The 21,458-nt window shown below is 40.3% G+C and overlaps 1 protein-coding gene across 8 annotated transcripts in view; it reads left to right on the top strand.

Annotated features, from left to right (window-relative positions):
* Positions 1 to 21,458, top strand: part of Ask1 (apoptotic signal-regulating kinase 1) — a 196,408-nt gene that overhangs the window by 100,512 nt on the left and 74,438 nt on the right. For all 8 annotated transcript variants that reach the window (XM_068366648.1, XM_068366646.1, XM_068366641.1 and 5 more), the window contains 2 exons: positions 8,744 to 8,849; positions 15,447 to 15,657. In XM_068366648.1, the coding sequence (XP_068222749.1) occupies positions 8,744 to 8,849; positions 15,447 to 15,657 (317 nt within the window). The remainder of the gene's footprint in view (positions 1 to 8,743; positions 8,850 to 15,446; positions 15,658 to 21,458) is intronic.

A 21,458-nucleotide genomic window follows, 5' to 3' on the forward strand; every position in this document is an offset into this window, starting at 1 on the left:
GTCATGCATAAACAAGGCTATCAGGGATGGCTCCAATGATCTGACAGCCACGTTCTCTGCAGGAACAAGACAATCAGGGATGGCTCCAATGATCTGGCAGCCACGTTCACTGCAGGAGTACGTAAGAAGCAAGTGCGCTCAATGTGTTCATTGTCAAGACAAACTTCACGATGAAGTCTACCAAGCTGTCTTGACAGCATTAAGGGAAGGCGACTGGATGGTCTCTCTCGACCTTCAGGATGCATACTTCCACATCCCGATTCATCCAAACTTTCAACTACATCTGAGGTTTGTGGACGGGAAAGTAATGTACCACTGTCGAGCACTGTACTCCGACCTCATTCCTGCTCCTCTTGTTTTTACAAGGCCCTTGCAAAATGTAGCAAGCTTTCTACATTTTTTGAGGATTCAGAGCCTCCCTTTATTTTGACGACTGACTAATCAGGGCGTTCGTCATTATATCGCTGTCTGGAGAGCCTCTAATGGACATTAGACCTAACCAAGGAGCTAGGTCTCATAGTGAACGTAGAGAAGTCGTAACTTACAGTATCCCATCCCAGACTATTCTTTTTTTGGGAATGGAGATACAGTGTCTGATTTTTCGACCCTTTTCGTCTCCCGCAAGAATGGAACAAGCTCTGTTAAAAGTCCTTCACTTGCAAGAGAAAAACAGTTGCTCTGTAAGAGTTTGAACTAGCCTCGTGGGAACTCTTTCATCGCTGGAGTAGTTTATCTCTCTGGGGAGACTCAACCTATGCCCTTTCCTATTTCACCTAAACATTGGAACAAGGAGAAGGGCTTAGTGAGTATCTCTTTCCCAATCTCCAACTCAGTCTAGACATGTCTGACTTGGTGGGACAGCAACATCAGACTTCGAGAAGGTCTTTCTCTTGCGATCAAGAACCCAAACCATGTGTTGTTTTCAGATGCAGCGGATTTGGGTTAGGGAGCTCCACTGGACAGTCTGGAAGGCTCGGTTCTTTGATCCACGGATCAGAAGGAACTCCTTTTAAGGCAGTAACATCTCTCCTTTGGCGAGATTTGTGCAGAAATGAATGTCTTGGCGGACGGCCTCAGCAGAAGAGGACAAGTCTTCTCCATGGAGTGGACTTTGCACAAGACTGTGTGCGAGAAGCTATGGATGACATGGGGTCTACCCACCATAGATCTTTTTGCTACTCTCTCTGACAAAGAGGCTCTCGACTTACTGCTTTCCAGTTCCAGATCCAGAGGCAGCTCACATAGACGCTTTCCTGCTGGACTGGTCTCACCTGGACGTTAATGCCTTTCCACCTTTCAAGATCCTAGACAAGGTGCTGCAGAAGTTCACCTCTCACGAAGGGACCAGGTTGACATTGGTTGCTCCACTCTGGCCCGCGAGAGAGTGAGTAACAGAGGTACTTCAATGGCTGGTAGACGTTCCAAGGAGTCTACCTTTAAGGATGGATCTCTTACGGCAGCCACGTAAGGAGTCTTCATCAAAGCCTCCCCGCGCTTCGTCTGACTACCTTCAGACTATCGAAAGACTCTCAAGAGCTAGAGGATTTTCGAAGGGGGCAGCCAGAACGATTGCGAGAGCTAGAAGAGCATCTACCATCAAGGTCTATCAGTCGAAGTGGGAAGTCTTTAGAGACTGGTGCAAGTCAATCATCCATTTCCTCTTCCAGTACCTCTGTAGCCCAAATTGCAGACTTTCTCCTACATCTGAGAAATGTTTGCTCCCTCTCAGCGCCCACTATTAAGGGCTACAGGAGCATGTTGGCGTCTGTGTTCAGACATAGAGGCTTAGATCTGTCCAATAATCAAGATCTCCAAGATCTCCTTAAGTCCTTCGAGACCTCTAAGGAGTGTCGTATGGCAACTCCTGGATGGAACTTAGACGTGGTCCTAAGGTTCCTAATGTCTGACAGGTTTGAGCCATTACATTCAGCCTCCCTGAAGGATCTCACCCTCAAGACGCTTTTCTTAGTGTGCTTGGCTTCGGCTAAAAGGGTCAGTGAGATCCATGCCTTCAGTAGGAACATCGGCTTTTTCTACAGATAAAGCCACATGTTCACTTCAGCTTGGTTTTCTTGGCCAAAAACGAACTGCCTTCTCGTCCTTGGCCTAAGTCATTTGATATACCTTGCCTGTCAGAGATCGTAGGCAACGAGCTTGAAAGAGTGCTGTGTCCAGTTAGAGCTCTGAAGTTTTATTTAGCTCGGACTAAATCCTTACGAGGTGGATCTGAGGCTTTGTGGTGCTCAGTTAAGAAGCCTTCATTGCCTATGTCAAAGAATGCTTTGTCATATTTTATTAGATTTTTAATCCGAGAGGCTCATTCTCACTTGAGTGAAAAAGATCGTTGCTTGCTTAAGGTTAAGACGCACGAAGTAAGAGCTATAGCAACTTCTGTGGCCTTTAAGCAAAACAGATCTCTGCGAAGTATTATGGACGCGACCGTTGGGAGAAGCAAGTCGGTATTCGCGTCATTTTACTTAAAAGATGTCCAGACTCTTTATGAGGACTGCTACACACTGGGTCCATTCATTGCAGCGAGTGTAGTAGTGGGTAAGGGTTCTACCACTACATTCCCTTAATTCCAATATCCTTTTAATCTTCTCTTGAAATGTTTTTAATTGGGTTGTACGGAAGGCTAAGAAGCCTTTCGCATCCTTTTTGATTTGGCGGGTGGTCAAATGTCATTTCTTGAGAGCGCCCAGATTAAGGGTTTTGATGAGGTCCTGTTGTATGGGTTGTCGCCCTAGATACTTCAGCTCCTGGGAGTCTTTCAGCATCCTAAGAGGATGGCTGGGCTTCGTGAGGAAAGCGGACTAACAAGGCAGAGTAATCGTTAGAGTCAGCTTCCTTACCAGGTACCTATATTTATTTGGGTTTTGTTATGATATAACTGTCAAAAACTCTAAGCATATATGCCGTAAACTGTATTAATACTGGTCTCTACCCACCACCATGGGTGTGAATCAGCTATTATATATTCACCGGCTAAGTTTAATATTTAAAAATGATATTTTGATTATAAAATAAATTTTTGAATATACTTACCCGGTGAATATATAAATTAAAGGCCCCCCCTTCCTCCCCGATAGAGACCCAGCGGGATGAGAAGAACTGGAGCTGTTTACATGTATATGCGGTATCTGGCCGATAGTCGGCGCTGGTGGGCACACCCGCTACCTTCATGGCGATCGCTCGCGAGTTTTTGAATTCTGTCGAGCCGTCGGAGACGTCAGCTATTATATATTCACCGGGTAAGTATATTCAAAAATTTATTTTATAATCAAAATATCATATTTCATTTCAATGAGTCTTGCCAAGATTTCATAGTACTTGCTTAATTAGAAGCACAGCTTCGTCGACATGAGTGTCTCTTTTTCTTTTTTGGAGACTCGCTAGCTAGAGTTGGCAAGAATCACCAGTCACTAGCCTGTGGGGACACTGTTTAGTTCCTGCCAGAGATCATATGTTTCAAATTGATGGAATTTTGGCCATTGAAACTTGTATTTTATGGTATGCCCACTTTTTTTTTAGTTATTTGGTCATTATATTTTTAGAAAAACCATTTTTGGAATATCTTCTCCAGTTAATACACATTTTTTTGTTAAATGTTAGTTTTGAGAATGCTACCCTCAATACTCCTAAGTATCATTGTGAATCTATTTGTTGATAAATCTAGATCCTTGAAATTTCTCATGCTTCACTACAGCAGTTTGAATATTTTAGGAAGTTACACCCTTCTGATAATCACTGAACCTCAAATTAAAGGGCATCATAAAAAATAAATAGGAGGATAAAAACTTGGAAGTTAATAGGGAGAAGGCAAGGAAGTTCAGAAGTAAAGTGAAAAGAGGTAGAGAAGAGAGATATATAAAAAGGAACATCAGATTTGCCTAAAAAAGACTTGGGATGTTATGAAAGAGATTGTGGTGCCAGCAGCATCAGAAGTGTATGGGAAGACAAGTGGTGAACAGCAACAGAAAAAAATGCATTGGAGGAATCAAAAGGTTCAAACAGCTTTGCAAGAAAAGAATATAGACAGAAAAAGATGGGAAGGAGATAGCAACTTCCAAACAATAAGGAATATAGACAGGTAAAGAGGGAAACAAAGAAAATGGTAGCGATTGCATAAGAAGTAAAAAGTGTGGCATGACATGATGAGAACACTGGAGGGAGAAAAGATAATCAACAATATTGCAGGAGCAAAAATCGAGATAGGCAGGATGTAGGAGAGGTATGAATAAATAAAGATGAAAATAGAAATATCTTAATTGTGGAAAAGGAAGTCAAGAGAAGATGGAAAGACTATTTTGCTCAACTATTAAACACTGAGAATGAGTGTGAAGAACTAGAAAATGTTTCTCCAATAGAATTACCATTAGAAAACATCAGAGAGACTGAAAACAAGACTGCTATAAAGAGGGAAAAGTAGATAAAGCTACAGAAAAGTCGAGTTAATAGAAATAATTAATGCATTGGGAAATCTAAACTAAAAAATAGGTGTACACACTATTGATAAAGATGAGGGATGTGGAGGAAATGCTGAAGGACTAAAAAGATAGCTGTTTGATTAAATTGTAGAAACACAAAAGATATGTATTAATCTGTGGGAATTACAAAGAAATAAACTTTTGGAGCTTGTATTCAAGAAGCTAGAAAGACTATGATAACGAATGTTGAGAGAGTTGATAGATATATTGTACTTGAGCAGCAGTTTGGGTTTACGAATGGAAGAGACAGTGAATGCTAAATTTATAGTAAGACAATGCCAAGAGAAGTCTGTAGTAGGAAACAGAAAAGTTTTCTTGTGTTTTGTGATTCCTGAAAAGGCTTATGACAAGAGTACCAAGAAGGTTAATCTTGTGGTGTTTGAGAAAGAGATGGGTACCGAAGAATTTGGTAAGGTCAGTGAGGATGATGTGTGAAGGGCAAGAACCACCGTATAGATGAAATATGGGGAAATAGGTATTCCCTGTGGAGGGTGGCCTTCATTAGGTATCTGCGCTGAGCCCTTTCTTGTTCCTCCTCATTATAGATACTTTGTCATCAGAATTAATCAACAATTGAAAATTGTGAGAGCTGACATTTGCTGGTGATTTAGTCATCATAGCAGACACAGAAGAAGAATTGTAAGAAAGGTTTTTAGCCAGAACTGTGGGTTTTGTTTGTTTTCGAAGAGGATTACCGTCATCCCTTCAAGCTTCTTCCTTCTCTTTCTCCTGTTCCTCTTCATTTCCTTCATACCTAAACAATTTCTAGAAGTTATCAGTCCCACAAATGGAGATGGTTTAGCTCCTAATAGGGAAAAAGAGTATAAACGAAGCATTTGCCTCCCTCCCCAGAGTTTTCCAACTAGCTATTTTTCTGGGTTTTAGAGGAAAAATATTTATGCTTTTTGAAGGGAAGCCAGAGCTTGTGTTGCTGCAATATAAAACTAAGGAACGATGGTTTTTAAAGCATTAGGAATCTGGAAACTGGCCTTCAATGTCTTCAGAGTTAGCACTTTCCTGATAGTGAAATTGTTTTTGTATGGAATCACCTTAATCAGAGCTGACAGTAGTACAGAAAAGGGATTGGAAGGTTTCATTTGACCAGACAGTTGCATTTTTCCATATAACAGTACAACCAGGTTACTAGGGGTATTTAAGATTTATGTTTAGAAGGAAAGTTACTAATTCTGGTGTTTCTGGGACTGCCCCAGTACAGCTCCCTAAATTTTTACCTGGATGATGGCCAAGTAGCTCCATGGTTATAGGCCTTCTTTAATCATACCACCGGCTGACTCTATGTTCCTCACGGAGAGGCTTGTGAGAGATAGATGAGGGATTCTAAACCTGTAGAACCTATGGATCTTGATTAATAACAAGAAATCTCAACTGAATCCAGCTCAATTTGAGAGCCTATGGATCTTGATTAATAACAAGAAATCTCAGCTGACTCCAGCTCAATCTCATATCTGTTTAGAGATAATGATTGCCTCAGTTTATTTTAGGCTTTTCCATCGTAGCCCAATATTTAGTCTTTCCTGAATCTCCTAGATTCAGGAAAGACCTCTAAGGAGCTGCTAGTACATCTATGCTAAAGGCTCTGAAGAAGATTGTACTCCATGGCTGTCTCAGGGTGGCACCTCTCCAGGTACTTTAGAATTGGTTGGGATAAGTTAATTAGCTTAAAGAAAACTTGAATTCTGCCTTGGCTGGATCATGGGATTGTGATTCTAGCATTTTTGGGACGCTCTAGTCAAATCTAAGAGGAGTTCCGTCCAGCACTAAAGGTACAAGATTTTTCCCAGTTCTCCAATGCATCCAGCTTGAGATGGGGCAACACTGGAGATGCATCTATTAGGAGTACAGAATCAAAGAGTGGCTGTTATATGTAAATTGTTTAGAGATGATGATAAGCTTAGTAAGAATGACTATTACTATTAATGTGGACAATAAAACTCCCAGTTTGTCTGAAAGCAAGGAAGGATCAAGTCAGGTTCTCTCTTCCAGATGACCCAAGAACTAGTTTTAAGGACAGAGGAAAGAGGGATTCCACTGATGCTCAGATATTTTGGGGGATAAGTAGCATGCCATAGCAAATAATTTTTAGTTGAGTTCAGATCCTTCCCACAGAATGGTATCTAAATCTATCGGTGTCATGCAAATGTTTAGGGCTACCATGAATGGGAGGATAGCCATATTTTCTCCTTGTAAAAGAGCCCTAAACTTTGGCATTAGATGCTATGCTGCAAGAATGGTTACTTTCACGCTTTTCCTCCTTCTTTATTATTCTGTATGTAATAAAAAATTTTAGGACCTAAATTATTACAAGGATGACTGTTAGCACCTTATTGCCATCAGAGAGAGTAACTCGCCAGCATCTGGCTTCTCCTAGCAAAAAAACTGTTTTCATTACCTTACAGGATGAATATATTCAGACAGCCTCTCTGCCACATTCTTTATCTAAACCTCCTTATGCTATACCCGAGTAGCGGGGGAAACTCTTCATCGTCTCTTCAGAAAGGTTTTTTATCTATTTCTCCTGGTTCAAATCGAAAAGTAAATCTTCAATAATACTTCTTTGGATGTTAGTATTTAATTTTTTAACTTTTTTTAGGATAAAGAAAAAGTTACTGGTCACCACTGATAGGAGTTAAATACCCATGCCTAATTCATTACTGAAGTATCATGGTGTGGACCTAGGAAACAGCTTGTAATTAAGGACAGGATTAGTTTCATAATAAAAAAGCATTACCAGTTGAAACCAATTGCTGGAATTTGGATGCTCTCGTGAAATCTGGTCGGACCCTCTCGTGAGCCAATTAACTCTGAAATTTAAAGAGATGACAAGGAAGACTTACTAGTGTTTGTAAGAGAAGAGGATCAGTGAATTATATAATTTTGATGTTTTGCTCTGAATTCTGGATACAAAGAACACTGGCCCATCATGTTTTAATCCTGTATAAAACTAGATGATTTTTAGATTGGATTAGAGCATGATGGGGCAGTGCTGTGTTTATTGCCAGAATTCAAATAAAAAATAATTTGAAAAATATAAGACCTGCCCCTGAAACTTAGAGGATACCTTCTCTGAGGAATTTGTTAGTTTTGATGAAAATCACAATACTTCTCATGCCTAGTTAGAGTTTTTAAAGCATATTTAAAGTATTTTTTTTTTGTTCAAGAGGTGGTTAGGAATCTATGCAAAGGAATAGGGATACGTATGTGTCCATCTAAAAAGGCCATGTCCTTTTTCTTTAGATACTTTAGCGTTTATCCTCATGCTCAGTTGGGTGTGCCATAATTTTCCCTTGTAAAAGTGAGACTTTATCATATGGTAGTTCAGTAGCTACTCCCCTTATTTTTATTTTGATCTTGTCTTCAGAGAGTTATTAAAGCAATTTTGGTTTTGCTTCAATTATTTAAAGAATGTCCAGTTAGCTTAAGAGACCTGTTGTGCTTTTGGACGTGTTAGTTTCCAGTTTGGATGTGCAACAGTAGGACCTAGATTGGATTATATCATGTAGTTTAGTTGAGCATTACATTGTTTTCATATTTCATATTGTAAAGTGCCATGAACTTTGTCCATTGGCAAAGATTAGTAATTTCTTCAGTGCATTTTAGATGCGGCCAATTTTTTTACTCAAATCAGAATGCTTTTATCAATTCTCCTGACAATTAAAAGACTAGATCCATCATATTCCTCCTGTACTCTTATGTTATCACTAGCTGTCTCATTCCTCTTATACCACCCATCTGTGCATGGAATGATTAAAAAAGTCCCTGGAATGCCACCCACTACGTGATAATGTGCTAGTCTTGAATAATAGTTTTGGGAAAAACTCATTAAAATAATCAAAATAATCCTATTCTTTAGAGCAAAATTATTTCAATACTTACTGGGAGCTCATAGGATTTCCTCCTCCTTTTCCCTCTTATTGTAGTGGTTCCTAATTGCTTTTCCTGCTCACAACAGAATATATAATTAGCTCTGGCAGAGACCAAGCAGTGTCACTATAGTCTAGACACTGTGAACTTTTTCCAACTAAAGCAAGATTTGCTAGTGACAAGTCTCAAAAGAGATGAGACAGACACTGACTAGAAGTAGGCTAGGGAGCATAGGACAAGTTATTCAGGGTAAAATTTTTCAATTTTGATAAACATTATTGAAAAAGATGTGCTTCCAAATGATTAAGCACTACTATTCCTGAGGGTTTTGCATTTTATAACAATATTTATGATGAATTATATATTGTTTACAGGTAAATGAAGTCTTGAAGAGCCATAGTATAAAACCTCATTGGATGTTTGCTCTTGACAATTTGGTCCGCAGTGCTGTTCATTGTGCCATCACAGTTCTGTCTCCAGGTAAGATATTGCAAGCATTTAATTTCCTTCTCAATGAATTTTAACATGCTTATTGCATCATGTTATATCAAAGGTTTTGTAGTAAATGGTTTTATTTGGAAAAGCATTATCTTTGGGTATCCTATTTTTCAAAATCATTGCAGTATTGTATCATTGTCATGAAATGTACTTGTTCTCGAAACATTGTACCTTCCCTTTTACCTTTGACATTTTAGATAAGCAAAGTTCTTATTAGCCAAAAACATTTTTTTAATTGTATTCAAACTATTCTGTGAAGAACATGTAGGTCAATAACTCTCTTTTTACTTTTTATGACTAAGTATCACTATTTCCACCCTCTTAAAGGGAGAATGCCTTGATGAAGTCATTGAGCTTCAGCACAGCATTTCATTTCCATGCTGAAGCTTGGTGCTGGGGAAGAGGGCTCTTGAACTTAGGGAAATTGCTCTCCCAGTTTGAATCTAAATTTCTCTCTCGGCTTTTTCTTCCTCTGAATATTACTTCGACCTTCTCCTAATTTTATACACTTTCTTTTGTGTTGCTGTCCCAATTCTATGAGAAAAATTTCCCTTATATATGTGTATATATTTACATAAATATATATTTATCTATTATTTTTTTTGGCGTGAATTTTTCGATGAATGAGAGGAGGTGACACGGTTGGGAGGTATTTGCATTCAAAGCTATATGTGGGAGTGTTGGTTGATCTCAGCCATCCTGAAGATGGTTTGGACCTTTTTGATGGAACTATTCTCAAGTGTTGGGTCTTCGGAATCCAGGGGGATCCAATGCTTGGGGTAGGACACGGCTTTCGGCCGGAAGCCCATCATTACAGATATGGGGAGGATGATTCCATAGTTTCTTGATCTCAGTCTTAATAGGCAGGTTCAGCTTACACCTGTGCCTCTATATCTGTTTTGGTGCTATCCTTTGGGTAGGGTATGGAGTGGACTATATGGGAACTATACTCTCATTGTGCCGTTAGCGGAGAGTGCAAATTTCCTTAGATGTCGGGATGCCAGAAAACCTCAAATTAATCAGTTATCACTATTTCTATTTATTCTTTTAGAAACCACTGTTTCAACCATTTGAAAAAGAAGGCTCCCATCCTATTACACATATAAACTCTGACCATACCATTCAATATTCATGAATTTTGATTATATGGATAAGAGAGAAAAAAAAAAGAGGTCTCCCTAAAGTAATATCCATGGCTCATATTTACAATTATATAACACCAGATGCACAATTGGCCTTGATCAAATCTTAGTACATGGGCCTGAGAAACTTTGAAGTTTATCATTGGTAGAAAAGGCAATAAGCCATATTACACAATGGCCATGACAATTTTTATAATAAGATTTATTTATTTTTATACTTGCCTGATGTTTATACTAGTTCTATTTTGAAGCTGTTTAAATGTCAACACCTACCCTAAAATAAAAATTTCCTGTTTATCTCCTTGCAAAAGGCCTCCATCTTTGCTAACTAGTCAATGATGCATCTTAGTCCCATTGTCCTTTTAGTTCTGGCATGCATAAGCCTGATTAGTAGTCTCTTCACATCACTGATCATTGGGGAGGATGGGGTCATGTTTATGAATATTAGAGGAGTATAGAGAATAAATTTTATTATTAGGATTGTTTTTTTTTTTTATATGAAACTCCCCAGATGCTTACATTGCTGAATCGCACACTGATGAAGGTGGGTTAGTGAAAGAATGAGATGAGAAAGTAACTACCTAGATTAATAAATTTATAAACTACCCATGACATTTAAAAGGTAACACAATTGTTTTAGTTTCCCGGTTGGATTCCAAACTTCTACCCATTATCCACTTGCCTTAACTAAAACTTTTACTCAATGATAATGTAAACCTAGAACTTTCTCATTGAAAAATATTATTATTATTATTATTACAAGCGACGCTATAACCCTAGTTGGAAAAGCAAGCTTTATAAGCTTAAGGGCTCCAACAAGGAAAAATAGCTCAGTGAAGAAAGGAAGCAAGGAAATAGATAAACTACAAGAATGGTAATAAACAATCAAAATGAAATATTTCAAGATCAATAACAGCATTAAAATAGATCTTCCATATATAAACTATAAAAACTTAAAAACAAAAGGAAAAGAAATAAGATAGAACAGCATTTCCGAGTGTACCCTCAAGCAAGAAAACTCTAATGCCATGGTACAGAAGCTATTGCACTACCCAGGACTAGAGAACAATGTTTTGATTTTGGAGTGTCCCCCTAGAAGATCAGCTTACTATAGCTAAAGAGTCTCTTTTACCCTTGCCAAGAGGAAAGTAGCCACTGAACAATTACAGTGCAGTAGTTAACCCCTGGAGCAAAGAAGAACTGTTTGGTAATCTCAGTGTTGTCAGGTGTATAAGGATAGAGGAGAATGCAGAAAGAATATGCCAGACTATTCGGTGTATGTGTAGGCAAAGACAAATTGAGCCGTAACCTGAGAGAGGGATCCAATGTAGTACTGTCTGGCCAGTCAAAAGACCCAATAACACTAGCGGTAGTATCTCAATGGGTGGCTGGTGCCCTGACCAACCTACCTACATAGTGGTATATCTTCAAGAGTAAGAAAATTAATAAACTAGATTCTTATTTACATCATTATCTTCCTCACTTACCATATCACCTAATGCCCAGTAAATTTATAATCAAAACCCGTTTCTTTTAGATAATGCCTTGCTTAAACTGACTATTATTATTTTTATTATTATTGCTTTCCAAGCTACAACCCTAGTTGGAAAACCAGGATGCTATAAACCCAGGGGACCCAACAGGGAAAATAGCCCAGTGAGGAAAGGATACAAGGAAAATTAAAATATTTTAAGAACAGTAACATCAAAATTGCTGCCAGAACTCATTTCCAAAAAAAAAATGTTTCCACATAATGAGGTGTAGCTGAACTATCACTTTGTGAATTTAAACCTTTATGTCCTTCCTCTGGCTCTAATTTGATCGAAATATGAGTAGCTGCAGTAACAACTGAAAAAGTGGCAAACCAGTTACCACTCGATGGAAAAACACACGGTAAAGAGTGAGGATATCTCAAGAGAATAAAGTCTGAAATGGACTGCATTGGGGAAGACAGTGATGAATGATTCAACCTGTTCACCATGAAGGAACTCCAGGAAGCGATGAAATGACTTAAACCTGGCAAACCAGTTAAACTTGATAGCATCATGACAGAAGTCATACAACTCTTCGGTATCAGGACCAGATTGTGGATAATCACTCTTCTTAACAACTGTTAAGGAGATTGAGCATTCTTAAGATATGGGGAGCAGCAAGAGTCGAAACCCTACTAAAACTTGGATGAGACCCAGAGAATAAAAACAAGCTATTGCCTTATTTCCTCCCTGTGCATTCTCTATAAATTATACAGGGTAACGTAATAGCCTGTATGTGTCCTACAGTCAAACAATAATTATTGCTAAGCCCGGCTAAATTCTATCCTGGGCAATCATACTGTGGTCAAATACTGAACTTCACTTAATGCATTGAGGATTGTTTTGAGGCTAGACAGATCACTACATTTGATACCATAAAGCACAGAATACTCCACTCACAATTAGCCAAAGCCCTCTGAGATAAAAAGATCATACAACCATTGCTTAAGCTGGCACTGATCATGAAGATCATTTCACAATCTGATCACAGTTGGAATAAAAAAACTAGAATACTGTGTAGTATTGAGCTTTATGATGGAGAAGGCAAGACTTATAACTGCATACCTAGTACGAAGTAGAGGATGGTGCGGTATGGGAAGATCCAAATGCAAAGAATGGTCAGAATTATGAAAACTTCTGTGCAACATGCATAAAGAGCTAAATGAATATCAGATAATCCTTCCGGTATGGAAGGATTATCTGATATTCATTAAAGCTAAGATCTGTTTTGTGATCATAGGTTCTATAGACATTTTTTTTTCTAAAAAGGTGTCTCATCACAGTTGAAGACTTACCTTGGACCATATTTCCGTGATAAATAATATCTGTAAATCTTGCTGGATATGCTTGTGCTGCTTCTTCCTCTATAGATGCCAATTCTCCTTTGATTTTGATGTTTAAAAAATTAATGTAGCTCTTCTTAAAATCATCAATGTGTCCCTTACTTGGTGCAAAGATTTTTATTTCGTTACTGGGAGCTAAAGTGATTTTATCCGAGAAGCTTTCCTGCAGACTTAGGACCTTGTATTGTAACGTGAGAGTTGTTTGCTGTCACTCTCGTTATCATATCCTTTATCCATAAGTTCAATGCTCTCTCCATCTGTACTGAAATCTTATCACATACCATTACTCTGACTTTAGTGGTTGACCAGGCTGAAAGTGTTGGTTGATGGTATCTCCTTTCTCCTTCTGAATATCTCTTAAATCAAAGATTGGTTCTTCATTTACCTCTTGGCAACTTCAATATGACAACACTTTCTTTCTCTGTTAGATCAAGAATTACTGTCTGTAATGGGAACAACATCGGACAAGACCTGTTAGGCATGGAGCCAACACTCACATAGTTTTAAACCCATTTAGAGGCCATAATTTCACAGTTAGTACAAGATCATGTGGTAAACTTCCTTTTTCCACCCCATATCTCTCTCTCTCTCTCTCTCTCTCTCTCTCTCTCTCTCTCTCTCTCTCTCTCTCTCTCTCTCTCTCTCTCTCTCTCTCGTATATTTCATTGTTCTTTATTTACCGTAAGTTTAGAAAGATTTCTAGAAAAGGAAAAGAAAATTGTTAAAAGGGTATTGTAGTTAGAATTTGTAATTTGTTTTATAATTGATAGCTCTTTTTTTTTTTTTTTTTTTTTTTTTTTTTACTAATTTTCAATTTTTAATAAAAAAAATATTTAGAATTTTGTGAAATGATGATATCAGGTTTGCATATCTGCACATCCTTTTCCTTTTTGTAAAGTATTTAGTGAGCAATTACCCCTGTTTTTAATATCAGAAGTCTCAGGATCTGATTGGGGAAGGGAAGTAAATTTTTGTGTCATAAGATGCACTTTTTTTCCTGAAAAATTACCCCAAAAATCCCCCTGCATTTCAACACAAAGATGAAGTTGTATAGGGAAGTTTGACAGCCCTCAGACACCTCAGTAATGACATACAAACACTCACACTCACCAGGCATGAAATGTAAGCCTACACCTACCATTCATATGTAATAAATGAATTTATTTTTATTGCACTTTTTGTAATAATTGAAGGTAACGAGATATTTGTTTTTGTTTTGGTGATCAGCTGATGACTTGCCAACACCCCTACATGCTAACATGCCAACTAAAGTTATCCAAGCAGTTTTTATCCAGTATTTATCTATTTTTTCATATTTTGTAATAAAGTAATATTTTGGTAATGACTTTGTTTCATGAGTTTCGAAATAATACAGATATTTGTTGCTGAATAGAAACTTGTAAAAACATCTCGATGCAAGTTTAAATGCAGTGTTACTAAGTTGGCTGTAAACACAAACAACATAAAAAATATTCTCCCTTGTGAAATTCCTAGAGAATTCTCTATTTGATCAATAATTCATTTTGTAAGAAAATTTATATATGAGGAATTTGGGAAATATTACTGGAATTTTACTTAATCAAAATTTGATCAAGAGCATTTTGCTACACTGCTTTCATGTAGATAAACACTTGAAAACATTGTTACTAAGGTAGCAACTACGACTGGTTTAGTGTTTTTTTTTTTATATGAATATGTAATAGAATTGGGGTAACAGGTGTACAGCTAATCAATATTTACCAAGCACATTTAATAATACACCCAAAATATGAAAAATTACTGTGCCGGACAAAAATCACACTGTAGAATTTCTGACTAGGAATTACGGCTATGATAGGCTGTAAAATACTCAATTTATTTTTTCCAAAAATTCACCACTTGTAGCATATTATGACATGGGAAATACTGTAGTTTTGGCTGTGGTAGTCTGTTAAGTGTTTCACTTCAATGATTCTTGCCTTGTAGTCATGATACTAAGATCATCAAAATCTTTGGCTTTCATGATATTGGCATGATGAATATAAGGTAACTATTGAAATGATAAGTTTTGTTATCAAAGTTCATTTTCCCCTCCTTTTATTACCTACATTAATTTTTTGCTTATTGTATGTGGATTTCTCTATATATAATTATTTTACACCTGTGCTTACATTTAGACAGCCTTCTTGCAAGAGACACCACTGATGTAAAGATTTTGTCCTAAAATTCTAAAACAAAAGAAGAGTAGGGTACTTTGGTTACTTATAACCGCTAGTTCATAGAAGATAGCAACAATCTAGTATATTACAAGATTTTGATTAGTTTAAGTGAATATAGTTACTATAACAGACATTTAAAAAAAACCATTGCCTGTGATTTTATGATGTAAATAGACATCTTTTGGTATATTTTATTATGGGAAGTTCATACCAAATAAGATTTATGTATTCTAGTAAAGAAAACTAGTACAATATGTTCCATGCCTCTGTAGTATTCCTTTCAGCTTTGTTGAAGTGGAGTTTACCAGTTTTATAATAATTTTCTGGAATTAAAGAAAAATTTTGGTCCTCTTATTTTTTACAGAGCATGAAATATTGCTAGGGTCAGCCGAAGGTGGTGGAGTCCTAGTTGGTGGCCCCGGTAGACCTCGAGATGCTATAGAGGAAGGGAGTACATCTGGTGTTTCTACAATAAATTCCACCAAGTCAGCCAATGTGCTTCATGATTTTCATCATTCAAAGCACTGTCATCAGCTCCAAGAAAGCTTGCAGGCAACAAGAGCTGAAAATCTCAGGTTAGGTTCTCTTGAAATGTTTTTCAACTCGTTAACGGCTTTTATCATTTCATAAACCTTACAGTGATGGAGACTGATAAAGAGGAAGACAGAATTGAAGTGATACTTCTGTAGATAAAGCATTTATGAAATTATTTTAAGGTTCTTAGTTTGGCCCAGTAATGCAATGCCTGTTAGGAAGTTTTAAGTCTCTGTGAATTACAGTTGTGAAAAAATACGGTAATCATTACATAGCATAGAAACTTTCACTTTTCAATATTAATCTTACCCGATGATCATGTAGCTGTCAACTCTGTTGCCCGACAGAAATCTACGGTCGGGATACGCCAGCGATCGCTATACAGGTGGGGGTGTACACAACAGCGCCATCTGTGAGCAGCTACTCAAGTACTTCTTGTCAACAAGAACTCAATTTTTCCTCTGTCGTGCCTCCGGCTAGACCTACTTGGATACGCTGTTGATTCTGGAGTTATTGTTCACGATTTGGTGATGTATTTGCTCTGGAGTTTAGCCTTCGCTATTCAGGAAGCTTTATCTTTAGCTTAGCAAGCTTTTGGAATTAATTTGAATTAATTATGGTGACGAAGAGAGTATGGACTCTCTTTCACTTTTAAATGGCCGACCCTTCCCTTAGACGGAAGTGTTGGCGTCGAAGAGAGTATAGACTCTCTTTCACTTTTTATTTTATATCTCTCCGCCACTTATAGGCCTCTTCGATTAACCTTCCTTAAAAAAAAAAACCTTTCCTAATAATAGGCGGTCCTTACTTGGAACCGAAGTTAATTAACATTGAGCTCGTCATATCGTTTTTCCTGTTAAGAATTTATGCTATTTTAATTTTATGTTTTTGAAAGAATTTCTTTGATAAGTCTCGTACTGTTTTCAAAGTTGAACTAACGTTTTGTTTAGTCTCCGCAGTTGTTGACGTTCAGAACGTTCAACTTGCGCTCTATCGTTACGATAGAGAGAGAGTATTCACGGTTTCACGTTGCTGTAAGAGTAAACCGATTCTAGCGTTTCGTTCATTCTTTCTTAGCTTAAATGGTTTTAATTCTAATAAAGGAACTTTTTATTTGGGAAACCTTTCAGTTTTTTTCCTTTAACAAATAATATGTTTTAACGATATATATAATTGGGCTCATCTCTCAGGTTCTAAGTCAAGAGAGAGAGAGAGAGAGAGATAGAGACGGAGGGAGAGAGAGGAGGATAAACGTTTCGTTCAAGCGGGTAACGTTGTTCTCGATTTTTGCTCTTCTCCCTAGTCGCTATAGGGGAAGAAGGTAAAACGTTTCTAGAGTTTTATTCTTGTTCCCAGGCTTTATGCGGTGAAAGATTTTAAACGTAGTTTATTTGATCTAGTGTTTAGTCTCTTTTCCAGCCACTGAATTCTTTATCTTTCATTATGTTTTTCTGTTACATTGTAATACTGTTTTCGCAATTACTACCTTTTAATGAAGGATAGGATTGCGTGTTTCAGGTACAACCACTTAAAGTTTCGAGTTCAGTGAAATAAGTGCAAACAGAAAATCAAAAGTGATAAAGTGATATGCGCAAAGTGTTACAGTGTTGCGTTCGAGGGTTCGTCTGTTCGTGCCAGTGGTTCACCTAGTCCGATACCTCTTACAAGCTCCCAAGCCCAGGGGAGAAGTAATGTCGAAGGACTTATGGGTTCCTCAGGCCTTGATCGACGAACAGACGTTTCCCTCTGTGGTTTCGGGTGTATCCACACACGTTGCCGACGTGATCACCCCACCCACACAAAGACGAGAGAGCCCATTTATTCCTCGTCTGCGGAAGAGGTTTCTCGCAGAAACCATGGACCAAATCTTGCAGCTTTTAAGTGCAAGTCGGTCCCTTCCGCGCAAGTCCAACGGCCTAGGTGTAGCCACTGGGTCAGTTCGGACTCGCTGCAGTACGACAACTGCACACCTCCTAAGAGAGGCTAGGTGGTACCGCAACAAGCAGTAACTCCGTCTGTTGCCGCACCAGCTGTTTTAGACCCTCAGTCACAACGGACAGTAGCTCCGTTTGTTGTTGTCTTTCATAGACCCTAGTGGTCCATGCTGCAGACTATACAGTCTCAGCTTGCTCCTTCATGCAGGAGTATCATGCGGGAAGGTTGACAATGCAGCCTGTTTACCTACAACCCGCCGAGGTTGTGCGCCCAGCAGATACTGCGGCTGCCTGCTCCCACACCACACCTGTGAGAGCTCCTCCACCGATGCGCAGTCCTCACTGCCAGACGCATGTTCTTGCTGCACCATCTGCTAACATGCGTGAGCTGCCGCATCAGGAGTTGCCGTGTTCCAGCACTATGCGGCATTCTCCTCAGCCCATGCAGCATGCTCTGCAGACCTTACAGCATGCTCCGCATACCATGCAGTATGAGCCGCATACCATGCAGCATGAGCCGCATACCATGCAGCATGAGCCGCATACCATGCAGCATGAGCCGCATGCCTTACCTCATGCTCTGCATACCATACCGCATGCTCTGCATACCTTACAGCATGCTCTGCATTCCTTACAGCATGCTCTGCATACCTTACCGCATGCTCTGCATACCTTACAGCATGCTCTGCATACCATACCGCATGCTCCTCAACCCACCGCAGCCCCTCCCACGCACCAGCACTCTGCTTTTGTTGTTGCCAGCTCCCACACTCCAACTGCGGAGAAGGTTGACGATGCACCCGTGGGCCTACACCTCCCACGGTTGTGCGCCCGGCATGGCTTCATGCTCTCACACTCTTGTTGTGAGAGCTCCTCCACCCATGCACAGTCAACCCTGCCAGATGTATGATGACTCCCACACACAGAGCACTCCGTTGCCGTGCGGGAGCTACCACAAGCTGCCGTGTTTTGACACGGTGTGTCATCCTCCGCAACACACTGTGGTTACCGCCACTCGCCAGCAGCAAACTAGTCAGGCAGGAGTTGAGGCTTCCCCACACATCTTTGGTTGTTGCCAACTCACAAACTGTCATGCAGTTACATGACGTTGCCTTCTGGTCTGCTACTTATACACCAGTGCTGTATGTCCTCACGCTCCGGTTGTGGTTGACAGTTCAGTTTTTGACAGTTCACAGACTGTCAAGCAGTTTCATAACGTTGCCTTCTGGTCTGCTGCTTTTGCACCAGTGGAACCCTCACTGAGAGAACTTAGCTTTTCTCGGATATGGTTCCTGTAGATGAGAAAGTGCTGTTCTCCCTCCTTCTGATATTCCCTTGAGGACTCTGTCATTTGGAGAGGAGCCTTAAGCTGCTTAGCCTCCTATGGACTTTTATTTAAGCATAACATGCTTCCAGGGAGGGTAAATGGTTCCGCTTCAGTCGCTAACCCCGTCTGTTGCCACACCTGCTCCCATAGACCTTGAGCTTTGTTGCAAGACATGCAGTCCAAGCTTAGTCCTTGATAGAGGATTTTTTTTATTACGGAGTCAGTGTGTCACTGGGAAGACGTTTAACAACCAGCAGAGGTGACTTGTTGTGACGCAGTGCGGCAACCTCAGCAACCCGATAAGGAGTTGTCTGTACTACCCAGACAGTCTAGACAGTTTCGGGTTGTCGCTGTACTTCCTCGCTTCCCCATGGTTGACAGTTCACAGACTGTGCAGCAGTACCATGATCTTGTGTCCGGCTCCGTCAGACGACTGGCTTTTAAGAGCTCCCACAAGTCGTCGCTGTCTGGAGAATCTCAGATGGACTATGGATCTGACCAAGGAACTGGGCCTCCTGGTCAATTTAGAGAAGTCCCAGCTCGTCCCATCCCAGACCATTGTCTACCTGGGTATGGAGATTCAGAGTCGAGTTTTTCGGGCTTTTCCGTCGGCCCCAAGGATCAACCAAGCCCTAGAATGCATCCAGAGCATGCTGAGAAGGAACCGATGCTCAGTCAGGCAGTGGATGAGTCTAACAGGGACACTTTCATCGCTGGCCCTGTTCATCGAGTTAGGGAGACTCCACCTCCGCCCCCTTCAGTATCATCTAGCTGCTCACTGGATAAAGGACATGACGCTAGAGACGGTCTCAGTTCCTGTTTCCGAAGAGATGAGGTCTACTCTAACGTGGTGGAAGAACAGCTTTCTTCTCAAGGAAGGTCTACCTTTGGCTGTTCAGAACCCCGACCGCCGTCTCTTCTCGGACGCATCAGACACGGGCTGGGGTGCGACATTGGACGGACAGGAATGCTCGGGAACATGGAATCAGGAGCAAAGGACACTTCACATCAATTGCAAGGAGTTGTTGGCGGTTCATCTGGCCTTGATAAACTTCAAGTCCCTCCAGCTAAACAAGGTGGTGGAGGTGGACTCCGACAACACCACAGCCTTGGCTTACATCTCCAAGCAGGGAGGGACTCATTCGAGGAAGTTGTTCTAGATCGCAAGGGACCTCCTCATCTGGTCAAAAGATCGAAAGCTCACGCTGGTAACGAGGTTCATTCAGGGCGATATGAATGTCATGGCAGATCGCCTCAGCCGGAAGGGTCAGGTCATCCCCACAGAGTGGACCCTTCACAAGAATGTTTGCAGCAGACTTTGGGCCCTGTGGGGTCAGCCAACCATAGATCTGTTCGCTACCTCGATGACCTAGAGGCTCCCGTTGTATTGTTCTCCGATTCCAGACCCAGCAGCAGTTCACGTGGATGCTTTTCTGCTGGATTGGTCCCATCTCGACCTGTATGCATTCCCGCCGTTCAAGATTGTCAACAGGGTACTTCAGAAGTTCGCCTCTCACAAAGGGACACGGCTGACGTTGGTTGCTCCCCTCTGGCCCGCGAGAGAATGGTTCACAGAGGTACTGCAATGGCTGGTCGACATTCCCAGGACTCTTCCTCTAAGAGTGGACCTTCTACGTCAACCTCATGTAAAGAAGGTACACCCAAACCTCCACGCTCTTCGTCTGACTGCCTTCAGACTATCGAAAGACTCTCAAGAGCTAGAGGCTTTTCGAAGGAGGCAGCCAGAGCGATTGCCAGAGCAAGGAGGACATCCACTCTCAGAGTCTATCAGTCTAAATGGGAAGTCTTCCGAAGCTGGTGCAAGGCCAATGCAGTTTCCTCAACCAGTACCACTGTAACCCAGATTGCTGACTTCCTGTTACATCTAAGGAACGTAAGATCCCTTTCAGCTCCTACGATCAAGGGTTACAGAAGTATGTTGGCAGCGGTTTTCCGCCACAGAGGCTTGGATCTTTCCACCAACAAAGATCTACAGGACCTCCTTAGGTCTTTTGAGACCTCAAAGGAACGTCGGTTGTCCACTCCAGGCTGGAATCTAGACGTGGTCCTAAGGTTCCTTATGTCATCAAGATTTGAACCTCTCCAATCAGCCTCTTTTAAGGACCTCACATTAAAAACTCTTTTCCTCGTGTGCTTGGCAACAGCTAAAAGAGTAAGTGAGATCCACGCCTTCAGCAGGAACATAGTTTTCACATCTGAAACGGCTACATGTTCCTTGCAGCTCGGTTTTTTGCTAAAAACGAGCTTCCTTCACGTCCTTGGCCTAAGTCGTTCGAGATCCCAAGCCTGTCCAACTTGGTGGGGAACGAACTGGAGAGAGTACTTTGCCCAGTTAGAGCTCTTAGGTACTATCTAAAAAGGTCAAAACCTTTACGAGGACAATCAGAAGCCTTATGGTGTGCTATCAAGAAGCCTTCTCTTCCCATGTCTAAGAACTCAGTTTCTTACTACATCAGGCTTCTGATTAGGGAAGCACATTCTCATCTGAAGGAAGAAGACCTTGCTTTGCTGAAAGTAAGGACACATGAAGTGAGAGCTGTGGCTACTTCAGTGGCCTTCA

This window comes from Palaemon carinicauda, chromosome 44 (genome assembly GCF_036898095.1).
Source record: "Palaemon carinicauda isolate YSFRI2023 chromosome 44, ASM3689809v2, whole genome shotgun sequence".
Classification (NCBI taxonomy): Eukaryota; Metazoa; Arthropoda; class Malacostraca; order Decapoda; family Palaemonidae; genus Palaemon; species Palaemon carinicauda.